This window comes from Nannospalax galili, unplaced genomic scaffold (assembly GCF_000622305.1).
Source record: "Nannospalax galili isolate Female #2095 unplaced genomic scaffold, S.galili_v1.0 scaffold210, whole genome shotgun sequence".
Lineage (NCBI taxonomy): Eukaryota > Metazoa > Chordata > Mammalia > Rodentia > Spalacidae > Nannospalax > Nannospalax galili.
Genome location: NW_008329365.1, coordinates 877,072 through 890,902, shown reverse-complemented (window position 1 = coordinate 890,902; position 13,831 = coordinate 877,072). Strand labels below are relative to the sequence as shown.

The following is a 13,831-nucleotide window of genomic DNA, read 5'->3' as shown; positions in this document are numbered from 1 at the left end:
ACAACTGACCTAATCACTTTCTAAATGCTTCAGATGATCTGGCATCAAAAGGTCTGCAGACTTATCTCAGAATCCAAGATCCTTCACTTGCCATAAGGAATTCTCCAGCACTGTCAATCAATGGATGCTCCCAGTTGGAGTAAATCTCTCTCAGCATGCCTTGCGCTATGGTAAGGCATTATACTGTATTTGCTAATAAGGCATAAAAGGATGCAACATGGTTCCAACAGAAAATTAGTTCTTATTAATGTACAAATTAGAGTTGTCAGATTTAGCAAGTAAAAAGTCATGAGCCTGTTGAATTTGAATTTCGTATAAAGTCTTTAGTAGATGTACACCCTGTGTGAAATTTGAGATGGACTTACAGCAAAGCACATTCATTCCTTAGCTGAGGTTCAAATTTCACAGATCTGTGTTGTGCTTTTTGTTTTTGTCTCATGTGATTTTGAAATGGGGCCTCTCTCACTAGACAGCCTCTACTGGCCTCAAACCCACAGTTCTCCTGCCTCAAACTTCTAAATTCTGGAATTAAAGAATTAAAGGCATACACCACCATGCTTGGTTTCTGTGTCTGTGTGGATGGATGGATGGATGGATGGATGGATGGATGGATGGATGGATGGATGGGTGGATGGACAGATAGACAGGCAGATAGATAGTAACTCTGGTAAAATATCTTCAGCCAATCCAGAACCTCTCCAAAAATAATCATCAGCTGGCCAAACTTCAAAGAGTTGAGAACATAATCTGGGTTGTGGTGGCACATGTCTTTAATCCCAGCTCTCTGGAGGTAGAAGGAGGCAAATCTGTGAGTTTAAGGTCAGCTTGGTCTACATAGTGAGTTCTCAGTCAGCTGGGGCTATATACAGGGAGATCCTGTCTCAAAAAGACCTCCCCCCAAAAATATAAGAGTTGAGAAATTATCAGTAAGGGTTTGGATTAATACTTGATAATGACATATGATAGTGATCTGAAATAATGTATTTTAAGGTTCCTTTCTGAGGATCATTTAAAAAATATCTTATTTGATTGCTAAGTAAGTAGTGAGATCACTCCAAACACGTCTGTCTTTGAGATTCAGGCATACATAATCCTCTCTCTCTCTCTCTCTCTCTCTCTCTCTCTCTCTCTCTCTCTCGGAGGTGTGGCTTGTGTGATATATGTATATGTGCATGTTTATGTATTTGTGCTTATGTGCATGGGGGATGTGTATGCACGTATGTATGCACATGTGCAGAATGCACAGGTTGACATCTGGTATCTTCCTCAGTGGCATTCTCTCTTATTATTTTAGAGCATCTAGAGCTTAGTCATTTGGCAAGACTAACTGGCCCACAAGCCCCAGGGGTCTCCTGTCTCTCTCCAGTGCTCAGACTGTAGGCACACTAGCTTTTTACATGGGTGCTAGGGATCTAAACTCAGGTCTTTAAGTACTTTACCAACTGAACCATCTCCACAGTTCCTCATAGAATCTCGAATTCTTATTCATGAACTCAGGATGGAAGGACTTCTGGCACATGGGAAGAAAGCTGTAGTCTGATCAGATATAAATGAGAGTTCTACCTCCTCTTAAGATATTTCTGGAGCAGACAGAGCTGATGATGCTATTGAGTTTTCAGGGGGAAAGACAAGAATTTCCTTTCCTGGCTCTCCATTCCCAATATCCTGGGGTGGCTCTTTGAATTCTCTGGAGAAGCCTACCTTCTTGAGCTGTTGCTGAGAAAGGAGCAGCCTGCCAAAGGAAAGGTCTTCCTCATAAAACAGCCAACCATGTGCAGCAATTTCATTTGCAAAGATTTCCTGCTGTGGCTAAATAGTGTGGCTGCTTGGTTTGTTATTTAAAAGAGTGACCCTAGTGAGACCAGCGCTCTGAAGAGGGGCAAGTCTTATTTCAGCATTACTAAAGAGAGCTAGGACAGAGAGTGCCTAATTGAATGCAAGGGAGGTCTCCAGACATCCATGCCTGGTGATAGTACCTCAGGCCTGAGGCTCCCTCTTTATAAACCCTGTTAGTTAACCCAAGCCTTTCTGGACCCCAATAGAATAATTTATTAAAATATCCCTAGCAGACACTAGGGATTGGAGCCAAAAAACATCTAAATCTCTGCTTGGGAGAGAAAGGGGAAAAGAAGACAATGAACATGAGTGAGAGATGAAAGGATATGGGTCTGGAAAGCCCAAAAGGTATGTCCAGTGGGTAAGTAGACAGATAAGAGAAGGAATGTCAGGAAATGGGGCAGGAGGGACCATCCACCAGCTGGATAAGCACGGAAGGCTGAAGATGTTCCTTGATCTGCTCAGCACAGAAATCAGGTGACAGTACACCCTGCCTGCTCTGTGCTCTTTCACTTCTCCCTGGAGCCTGCAGCTTGGTGAGCAGTCTACACTGCATAGTCCTTGCCTCATTGCTTCAGGTCAGCCACATCTGAGGTGATGGAGCTGGACACACACGTTCATCATTTGGTTTTGTGGTATCTTCAAGACAAGGTCTTACACTGTAGTCCAGGCTGGCCGAGAACTCACTATGTAGCCCAAGCTGTCCTCCAACCGGCACAATGCTCCTACCTCAGCCTCCAGGGTGGCATGGGCTTACTTGACAGTGACCTGAGAGAAAAGATTCTAGACAAGGATTGGGGAGAGCAGTCTTCATGAGGGACCACAGGGGTCTCTCAGGCTTAACAGAGGAGGAACAAAAGTTAACCCAATGGTGGTCTCAGATGTATGGTTAGAGCTCAGCTTCCAGAGATAACATGTATACTCTAATGTAAGATGAGTCAAGCCAGAAACAATACCTGAAGATTGCTGTTTACCCAGGGGAAGGTTATGACAAAAGCAGGTAAGCCTGAACCATACTCACAGGCTTAAAGGTAGCATTCCCTTGACTGGTGCTATTTGACAGATGTTTTAGTCTCAATAGTCCTACATTATTAGCTTTAGTTTTAATCAGAAAATACTTGACGAAACAGCCTGAATCAGGTTTGAACTGAATAGTGAAAATAATTGGAGAACGTATGAATCTACAGAACTGAGTCAACACTGTGGGTTTTTTGTCGTTGTTTGTTGTTGTTTTGTTTTTGATACAGGATTTCCCTGTAGCCCAAGCTGCCCTGGATCTTACCATACAGACCAGGTTGGTGAAATCTATCTGCCTTTGCCTCCCTTTCTCACTCAACCTGGCCCCTACAGTGTGGTTTTAAAGGGAGTCTTATCACCGTGGGAAGAGGAGCACGACAGGAGAGTTCCCTTCTGCACAGTGAATATTCTCTGAGTCCTGGAGGACTTTGCTCATTCCCTTCCCTGTGCCACACACTGTGTTAGAATGAGGACAGAAGGCCGCTTCTTGCTCTTATGGAACTTTCACGGAAGGGATGTGATACAGCACGTAATTGTCATAGTTTGAAGGGTGGCTTAATTTGGAAAGTATAAAACTCACTCAAGGCATATAACAGGGTGATGTCAGTCCAAGGCTTAGAAGAGGTTCTCAGGGGAAGTGATACCAGACAGAAGCTTAGGAATGACTAGCACATGGTAGGAAAATGATGTGTCTATTAGTGGGAAGGGGCATGCTGTGGGGTGTTCCAGACAAAGCCTGGAAGACGGGAGATGCAGCTCAGCTGGCAGAATGCTTCTCCGGTATTCCCGAGGCCCTGCCTTCAATGCCCAGAACCACATAAACTGGGTGTGTGCCTGTAATCCCAACACATGAGATATGGAAGCAGATATGGAGTCTTGACACTTCTAGGTCATCTTCAACTACCTATGAAGTTTCATTCTAGGCTATAGGATGAGACATTGCCAAGTGTGTGTGTGGGGGAGAGGGCAAAGGAGCTTGCAGTAAGACCAGATTCATGTTCAAAACACTAAAGCATGCTCAGCACTTCAGGAAGGTGATATTCAAGTGAGAGAATGGCATAAGACAGTTCTGCAGGGACGGGCAGGGCCCATGCTGCGTAAGACTTGATAAACCATATTAAGGAGATTGTTCTTTATTAGAGCAGCAATGAAAAGCCACTGAAAAGCATTAAGCAGGCATGTGATGAAATCACATTTTCATTGTGGTTCACTCTGGTTACAATACAGATTGAAAAGAAACAGAACTAGGTGTAGGGAGATAATTTAAGAGTCCCTGTAGGGATGGGTAAGAAGAGATGGACTGAAATGTGGTAGGAGATGAAGACAGACAAAGGCATTCAGAGGTATTGAGAGATTACTTCATATTTCCTAGTAACCAAATACTTAGGGATCAGAGAGGCTATGCAACCTAGAATGACCATGAATTCTTGATTCACCTGCCTCCCCCTCCCACATGCTGGGATTACACGTGTACATCATCCTACTTGGTTCTATGTGGTGCTGGTGATAGAACCCAGGCATTTTGTACATGATAAGCAAGCACTCTACCAACTGATTTGTTATTTCTTAGAACAAGAAAACATAACCACAAGGTCTAGCCTCAAACACTCTGTCCACCATGACCAAGTACCATCTTAAGGCCAGCCTTCACCTGCTCCATCCTTCACCTCCCATCCCTGCTTTTGAAGCTCTCCACTGGACCCCACCATGTGATGTCACTCCACACTTACCTATTCAGCATGTTAGACTGGTAGATTCTCTTCTCGTGGGTGTTGTAACAACTGCTCTTGGGCTCGGGGATGAAGCTATGTTCAGACAGCATGTCGGAGGCAGCAGTGGTGATGATGGCAATCCCATCTCTCACTCTGGCAGGAAGGCCATAGTCCCATTCATCGTATGACACAGAGATAAGGCCCGTGGGAAACTCTGAGGGCACCGTGTCTGTATCCCCTGCCACCAGACTAGGCACAATCCATGTGTAGCCATAGCCAGTCAGTCCAACTGAGTTCGCTACTTCAAAGATGTAGGTGGCTTCTTCCTTGGTACAGTAAAGAAGAATGATGGGGCTTTGAAGTTTCTTGAGCTGGTTCTGGATCTTAGAATCACCATCATCTAGAGACATGTCTAGTAAGAGGACTTCCTCCAGCTCCCAGCCCACGAAGCTGTTCTCGATGGTGCTGCGGATCTTGTTCACAAAGTCCTGGTAGCCAGGGAAATAGGTGGTGACAATAGAAAAGATGTACCAGTCGTATTCTTCCATGATGTTGAGCATCACGGAAGCCTGCTGTTCGATTGACGGGCCAAACTGGAAAAACATGGAGGATTCATCCTAGAGAACATGTGGAAGAAAAAAAGAGAAATAGACAATCAGACCAAAGATGGTCATGGAGTTCTCAATCAACTGGATATAAAAGTTTGTGTTCATCATTTGTTTTTTTCATATCATACCTTTCATTCTAAATGATTCAGAAAGATTTAAAACTTTTTTTAAAATTTCAAACATTTACAACAAATTCATTCCTAAAAATATTTCCTGGAATTTAGAGACCAAAAATAAATAAATAATAAATAAATAAATAAATAAATAAACAAACAAATAAATACACAGGTCTGTAAGTCTTTCTGTCGGAAATCCTTGAGATCAGAGCCTAAGATGGCTCCTCAAAATGAAATATGTTAATATTTCTACAGTAAAATGTGAAGACTCAAAGTGCAATGAACAGTCTGTGAGGCTTCGTGCAAGCTCTGGTTAGATCTGTAGTTAGATGACTTGTGCTTGTGATCACACACACACACACACACACACACACACTTTTTCAAGGATTTAAAATTCTGAGTTGTGACTATATATCATTTAATATCAGAGTAAATGGATAATCTACAGTACCATTGATTTGCCCTTAGACTTATCTATAGAGGTAATATAAGCACACTGGCCCAGAATGTTTCTGATACTTAGCTATGGATACCGAGGAGACTATGTATCTGTTAATAACGCCCTCCTCATATACACATACACAATACTGAAGATTGAGTGTTGGGTCTCACACATGTGACATACAAACTCTATCACTGAGCTAAATCCCCATTTCTCTGCTCCTCTCTTTCTCCATTAAAAAAAATTCTGATATAGAGTTTTATAAGTTTTTGCAGCCTGGCTTGAATTCACTCTATAACCCCAGCTGACTTGGAAGTTGGAACCCCCCTGCTTTGGCCCTCTGAATAGCTGAGATTACAGGACTGTATCATCTCTTGATAGCACTATTAATTTAGCTTGCTCTCTAACTGCTGCTCAGATAATAAGATATACAAGCTAGAGTAAGTCTCAAAACAGTATCTCTAAGTCATATGCTAAAAGTAGTAATGGCTAGACACTTGTGCACTGCTTGATTTTAAAGCAACCTAGAGAATAGGGATTATTTTCCAATCCTTATAATGCCACATTAGTATATAGTATACATACAGTGTGTACACAAGCACACACCGCACATACACACACGTGTATACACATGCACTTCCAATTTGGAGCAACTTCCTCCTCCTTCCTTTTCAGGGAGAAGCCGTTTTAAAAGTTTCTCCCCTTTTAAGCTGCATTTTACCTGCTGTTCTGAGATGTTAAGCCCTATATTTTATCTCTACCTATAGCCCCAAGAATTTGAAACCACAAAATGAACACCCTCTCAACCTTGTCCTTCTCTCTCAGACCATTTCCCTCTGATTTGCTCCTGGCTAATGGCATCACTTTTCCTGGTCTGTGCCCCCCATCTTCCATCTGATGGCTCCTGTCCATTTTAAAACAATCTAGGTTAACACAATTGTCTCTCTCTCTAGGTCAGTTCCTTCCCCCTGGAACAACTAGAGCTTCAAAGTATAGTTCCAAGCGACCAAGAAATTGGGCCTTTAAACAAAATTATATAGCGATTTCCTAGTGCAGAAATATATTCTTATACAGCTGAGAAATTGCTAAGTATTTCTTGAGTGTCAACTATTGAAGAAATACAGGCTTGGAATATCCTACTTGTATCTCAAGACCCTGATTGGCCAATGAGAGCCACAGCATCTCTGTTCTCTAGGGTAACATTTGATTCTTATGCTCCAACTTCTCACAGTTCCCACATCCTATCCAGAGCAAAAGAGGAGATGCTTGCTCAGTGGGGTGAGTCTTCCTACTAATGGTGAAAGGCTGCTTTCTGTGGCTGCCTCCTCTGGACTTAAACATACAGTCAAAGACAATCTCCAAAGATGAAGAGAAGTCAGAAAAGTAAGAGGAGGAGGCAGAAAGGACAAGTAGAGGAGGAAGGGGAATTAGTTCAGACTAGAATAATCAATGGCAGCACATGTAGCCATTCAAACTCTGGCTAATCCCTGTTTCCAGAGTTCTATAACACAAGGTAAAGATGGTGTGTTGAGTTGTAGGTTACAGTTGTGGACTAAATTCTGTCCTTCTCTGTACATAAATTCTATCCTCTAAGGTGATGGTGTTAGAATGTGTTGTCCTTTGAGAAATGATGACATCATGGAATAGAGCACTCAGAGATGGGATTCGTATCCTTATAAAGGAGACCCCAGAAATCTGTCTTGACCCTTCCACTTGGTGCCAACACACAAACTGCCATCTATGAACCCAATTGTGTGTTCCCATCAGACTCCAATTTGCTGACATTTTGACCTTGGATTCTTCAGTCTCTATAACTGTGAAAACTAACTTGTGTTTTTTATAAGCTGTCTGCTTTATGGTATTTTTTAAGAGCAACTCAAAGGGACTAAGATAAGTGGGAATCTGAGACAATGAAGCCTAATTATTCGAACACTTGTCAGGAACCCACAGAGAAACACAAAAAAGAAAACAAAAAGGCAGCCCAGTGACAGAACCACTTGTCCAGAGTAGCTATTGCTATAAGGAGATAACTATTTGCTTTTCTTGTTGTACTTCAAGCTAAACAGGATCTTGGAGAGATCAAATGGGAATATTATCCTGTGAGTTTCCACAAGTTCAATTATTAGATAAATCAGAAAACTTCCAAATATACCTTACGATCTACCAGGCTTGGGATTAAGGAGATCCCAGCTGCAAATGAAGTAAGTGGACCTGCTCTATGATGAGTGAACAGAATGTATCACAAGGAGATTATTGAATTTACACAAAAGTCCCCTGTATATTGGAGCCATAACTGCCTCAAATACACAGCTTTGAGGAAAATTAAACAATTGATGTCCATCTCAGATGGTCAATGCTACTAACATTGACCATAAAGAAAAACATATCAATTAAATATCAAGCTTACACTCCCTTTTCTTGGTCTTCTTTTTTTAATATTTTATTTATTATTTTTATTTTATGTGTATGTGTGTACTGCCTGCAGGTAGGTAAGTGCACCCATGTCATGCAATGTCCATGCAGGACAGAAGAGGTTGTCAGATCCCCTGGAACTGGAGTTACGGACAATTGTTAGCTGTCATGTGGGTGCTGGGATTCGAACCCAGGTCTTTTGCAAGAACAATCAGTGTTCTTAACCGCTGAGCCATCTCTCCAGCCCTCTTGGTCTTCTTTTAATACTCACCCCACTTATAAATGAGCTTTCAACTGCTATACAAAGCAAGCTAAGGTGTAGCAAGAGTAAAAAAAAGAAAAATTAACGTGATTCCATCACCTTCCACTGTATCTCAGACATGCTTTCTAATCCCGTCATCTTATACAATATCATCCTATACAACCCCATCATTGCCCCTTCACCCACTTTGTTATCAGTCCTTCACTCAATGAGGATGCCTTCTACGACCATTATATCTGACACTAAACAAGTTGGAAGAATCCAAACAGAAATCAAAAGACAGAGTTATGGCTTGGGCAAAGGCTTGCAGTATAATGAGAAGTCCAGTGTTGTTAATTTAGTTGACACACCAGTCTGATAAACAGTGGACAAGAATAGAATAGTTCTTTCTTCAATAAAGCTTTGGGCTAGCTCTAATGGTGACAGGCTTTGCAAATTATGGCCTTGGCCACAAATCAAAGTGCAATCTTCATGTCTGCACAGAGTAGAAAGTTCTGGTGGCCACACATCCATCTTTGTAGGCACGCGGCATGTTCTGTGATCATCCACAAGTGATCAAGGATGAAGGACAGCGATGTAATTCTATTTGCAGCTCACTCTGCTTTCCCACTTACATTTTTGTCTCCTAATGCCATTGTAAAATGTAGATATGCAGGGGTCCGTGGAGCAGCCACCTCCTCCCAGTGAAAATTCCCAGCGAAATTTATTGCAGGAATGTGCTTCAACTTGCCTTAAGAGCATTTTTAAAGCATCTCTGCATAAAAGACTGCCTTAACTGAAATGGGTAATTAGTGCAGGGAAGGTAGAATTGTACATTAGACCCCATCAATCTACAACCTTTACGCTATACTTCATTACTTTGATGTTCACAGTGTTTATTTGCTAATAAACAAAAAGTACTTTTTCATCTTATTATCTGCCTCAGAAGATAATTGCCTAAAGAATTAGAAGTACAAAAAGATTTTCTTATGTATCATCCAGATCCCCCACTGATCCACTTCTGAAATACTGAATTAAGTGTCCCATTGACTACAGTGCCCCTGGCAACAGACTTCAGCTCAGAACCCAGCCAACCCCCACACACCATTGTTTCTCAGATCAAAAGTGTCACTGGTCTAAGGTTATATCCCTTACTGGGAAACACAGCTTTGAACAATTGGCTGTCAAGGTGTATAAAGTCCTGATCTTTCTGCCCTAAGTCTGGACAAGTCTGAAGAGTCCATCTATCTTCTGACTTCTCCACATGGTTCAAGCTTACATTTCAGCTATGCCACCTAGACTTCTTCCACCAAGTCTTTGCTGTTCTATTCCCTTTCTTGGTATTGATCTCAAGAACATTCCCTAATCAGCCTGCACACTGACCTCACCTCAGTCTGCTTTCCTAGGAACCTGACTCTCCTTACTCTCCTTTTTAAACGTGGAAAGAGGTGACTTAAAAGACCTGAACAGAAGAGTTGGGGAGATTGCTCAGTAGGTAGAGCACTTGCCTCACAAGCATAAGGGATCTGAGTATGGATCTCCAGCACTCATGTCATAAAACATTCGGGGATGGTTTTACATACATGTAACCCTAGCAGTGATTGGAGCTTGCTGCCAAGCTAGTCTAGCCAATCAGTAAGTATTGAGTACAGTGAAATACCCTACCCTATCCTAAGAGATACGGTGGACAATGATAGAAAAAAAAACCAAAAAACCCAATGATCTCTGGCCTCCACATTAGATGTGCACAGTGTGGATTGTGCATATGTTCACCTGGATGCTCACCTGCATACACATACATATACACTACACACAAAAAAGAAGAATTTGAACATAATACCTTACTTTCGTTTATTAAATGTGCAATAAAAAGAGAAATCTTTGCCCGTTAGCTAGGGATGCCAGACTAGGATGAAGGAATGTTAGGTGAACAGACGGAGTGCATTTGGAGCACTTATATTTCATAATGGGATGTACACTCTCATAAGCAAGCAGGAGCTTCATTATTATCTAATGAAGGGTTCCTCCCCAGTGCTCTATCTGGTAAACTTCAAGTTCCCCTGCAAGACTTAGATCATGTTCTTTTTCTTTAATAATATATTGAGAATTTCATAGTGGCATATAAGCATATAAGGTGTTTTGATCAAATCCATATGGACTCCCTACCCTTCAAGTCCTCCCCGATGATGTCCGCATCACTTTTTTCTGATAATGTCATGCATTCTTTCTTCTTTTATTATGGGCCTTTTTGCTACTCTAATATTCCCTCCTCTGAAGAGGTAACCTTAAAATCTTTTAAGGATTAGATAAGAGCTCCCAAATACTTTAGACATTTTTGGCCTTTGGAACAGAGTATGTTGCTAAGAGGCCCAAGGACATTGTGAGTTTTAGCCAAGAAACTGACTACTTTTCTTTGGGGTCATTTTACACTAACTGCCCAGCTAATTGCTACCTCCTACTCTTATCAGACCATCCTGTGAAGAGGTTACCCAGCTTGTGGATAGGTAATCAGGATACAGACCACTCTGGCTTCTTCCATGCTGATCAGGGACACAGGGTAAGACAATTGGGGCACCCCTTCAGTGAGTCTATCTACATGACTCCCAAATTGGATAACTTTTATCTGTAGGGGGAAAAGAAAGTCCTTGACTGGTGAATAGGAGATGTGAAGGAGAAGTAAAAGGAAGAGTAATTAGCATTTCAAGTTCTAGACAAGAAACTAGGAAAAAGTCAGAGCAGGGCAAATTTCAAATGTTCATATGAGAATCCATTGAAATTTCTTGACAAGAGCTTCCAAAACCATCCCTCTATTGGGTTCCTCCTCATTTTTCTTTTGTCTGCTAAGGCTGGACTCGAGAGTGATGGATTCAGGATTTGCTTTCAGGTATTTTGATAGCTGTTGGAGTGGTTAGAATCAGTGTCAGTTCTCTCTCAAAGGCTTCTAAATAGGGGAAGAAAACAAATTTATCCAACATTTTAGAACAATAGTGGGTTGTTTACCTTAGCTACAGGTGGGCACTACAGTACTGCATACCAAAATTTGAAGTCTTACATCTGAGCAGCACTTTCTGATTCAGAACAAAATCATCAATGAGAAATAATTATCTCAATGACTTTTTATGTGGACTGAAGCCAAGGGAAGTGTAATCCCTTGAACTCTTAAATATACTGATCACTTTACTCTTTGGTTACACTTTCCTTTTGGGTGTTTAAGACCATACAGTTGGCCCAAATAAATCAACTTATTTTACAATTAAGGTCATTTGAGGATCTGTTCCTCAGGGGTCACATGGGCTTGAGAGAAGCCCCTGGCTCCTTTCTTTTACCACTTCCGCCTATGTGAAGATAACACAAAGGTCCTGCTCAACCATGGCTGGCTTCACTTGGAAACATGAAGGAAATGTTTCCTCTGAGTTGACCGTCCTCTTTGTAGATTGGACACTGGTTCAAGTTCATCTCATGGTGTCTCCATGTCCTCCCCTAAACAGGAGGACAGGTGACTCACCACAGTTATAGGACATTTTGAGAGATGTTCCATAGTCCCCTGGAACTTAGTCAACCTTGGAGGGCAAGGGGCAAAAACTGTCCTTTAAGTCCCTCTGACCAGATTAGTATAGGCCTCAAAGTACGGCTGTTAAACACCCATTAAGGTTAGTTCCACCAGTCTGGTACTTTTAATTTCCATGTGCTATATAGATAAAGCTTGGGTAAAAAAAATTGTTCTCAGAAGAACCTTGACTAGATAATATATTTTGTTCCATTAACTAGTTGACTGAACTATATGACCTTAGAAAATTTAAGATTATGGGTATTTTTGTTTCATCCTTTATATATCATAACAAACCTACACAGATCTTCATCACTTGCTTAAGCTTTCTCATTATCTCTATTTTGGAAAATATCCCCATTTCCGTATCCTTTTAACATCTTTTACATTCTCATTTTTCATTTTTTAATAATTATGAGACATAACAGCATTAAAAAATAAATTTTCCATCTATTGTGAGAATTATTTTCCTGGATCTACTAAGCAATGCTTATTCCCACTTAAGTTTCTAGTATCAAACCAATGTTTGATTAAAAGTTTTACCAGGGAACCAATGAATTTACTGAGCTTACTTACCAAGATCCTGAGAGGTTGCTGAGGTGTATGAATGACCTGAGGGTATGCACACTGGAAAGCCTTTACCCAGCATGGGTCAAGCCTTCTCTTCCTAACCTTCCCCAGATTGTATACTTTAGCTCTTCCCAAACCCAGGAGACCATGTGTAATTAGGGCCAAATTACATACAGTTGGCTGGGAAGAGTGGCTGGATACTCTGATGAGGGTCCAATAACCCTGCTTGCCTCTCCTTTAATGAAGGAGCACAACTATCAACAAGCCCAATTGTGATGATGTTAAGCAATCAGGCACTGCTGAAGTCATGGTGATGATAGTTATTTCATGCAGAAGAGACTGCTGTACAGTATCGTCTTATTAAAAGGACATGGAATTTAAAAGGATTTGGTGCTAGGATCCACAAATGAGGGAGAACATATACCTTTCATTTTTCTGAGTCTGTGTTACTTCACTTAGTGTAACAGTTTCTAGATCCATCCATTTACGTGAAATTTCATTAGTTCATCTTTCTTTACTCTGAATAGAACTCCACTGTGTAAATATACCACATTTTTGTAACCACTCATCAGTTGAAGGGCACTTAGGTTGCTTCCATCTCTTAGCTATTGTGAAAAGAGCAGCAACAAACATGGTCATACAAGTGTCTCTACAATAGGATGAGTCCTTTGTGTATACACCAAGGAGTGGTATAACCAGGTCATATGGTAGGTTCATTTGTAGTTTTTTTAAGAGTTCTCCACACTGTTTTCCATAGGGGTTGCACGAATTTGTAATCCCACCAGCAGTGAATGAGCGTTCCCCTTTCTCCACATCCTTGCCAGCATTTGGTATTATTTGTTCTCTTGATCCTAGCCGGTCTGATTGGGGTAAAGTGAAACCTTCGGGTGGTTTTAATTTGCATTTCCCTAATAACTAATGATGTTGAACACTTTTTGAGATGTTTCTTAGACATCTTTATTTCTTCCTCTGAGAACTCTGTTTAGATCTTTAGCCCATCTTTTAATTGGGTCATTTGGTTTCTCAATTCTTTGTTTTTTTGAGTTCTTTAAATGATCTGGATATTAAACCTTTGTCAGATGTGTCACTGGTGAAGCTTTTTTCCCCATTCTGTGGGTTTTCTCTTGACTTTTTAAATTGCTTCTCTTTCTGTACAGAAGCTTTTCAGTTTAATGAGGTCCCACTGGTTGATTGCTGACCCTTAATTCCTGAGCAACTTCTGGCCGATTTAGAAAATCCTTTCACACACTTATATCTTGCAAGTTACTCACAATATTTTCTTTTAATAGCTTTAGGGTTTCCAGTTTCACATTGAGGTCTTTGATCCATT

At 41.1% G+C, this 13,831-nt stretch overlaps 1 protein-coding gene across 1 annotated transcript in view; it reads right to left on the bottom strand.

Annotated features, from left to right (window-relative positions):
- Grin2b (glutamate ionotropic receptor NMDA type subunit 2B) overlaps positions 1–13,831 on the bottom strand; it is a 500,196-nt gene that overhangs the window by 230,476 nt on the left and 255,889 nt on the right. Inside the window, exon 3 of the mRNA XM_029565662.1 lies at positions 4,584–5,182. Within this exon, the coding sequence (XP_029421522.1) occupies positions 4,584–5,182 (599 nt within the window). The remainder of the gene's footprint in view (positions 1–4,583; positions 5,183–13,831) is intronic.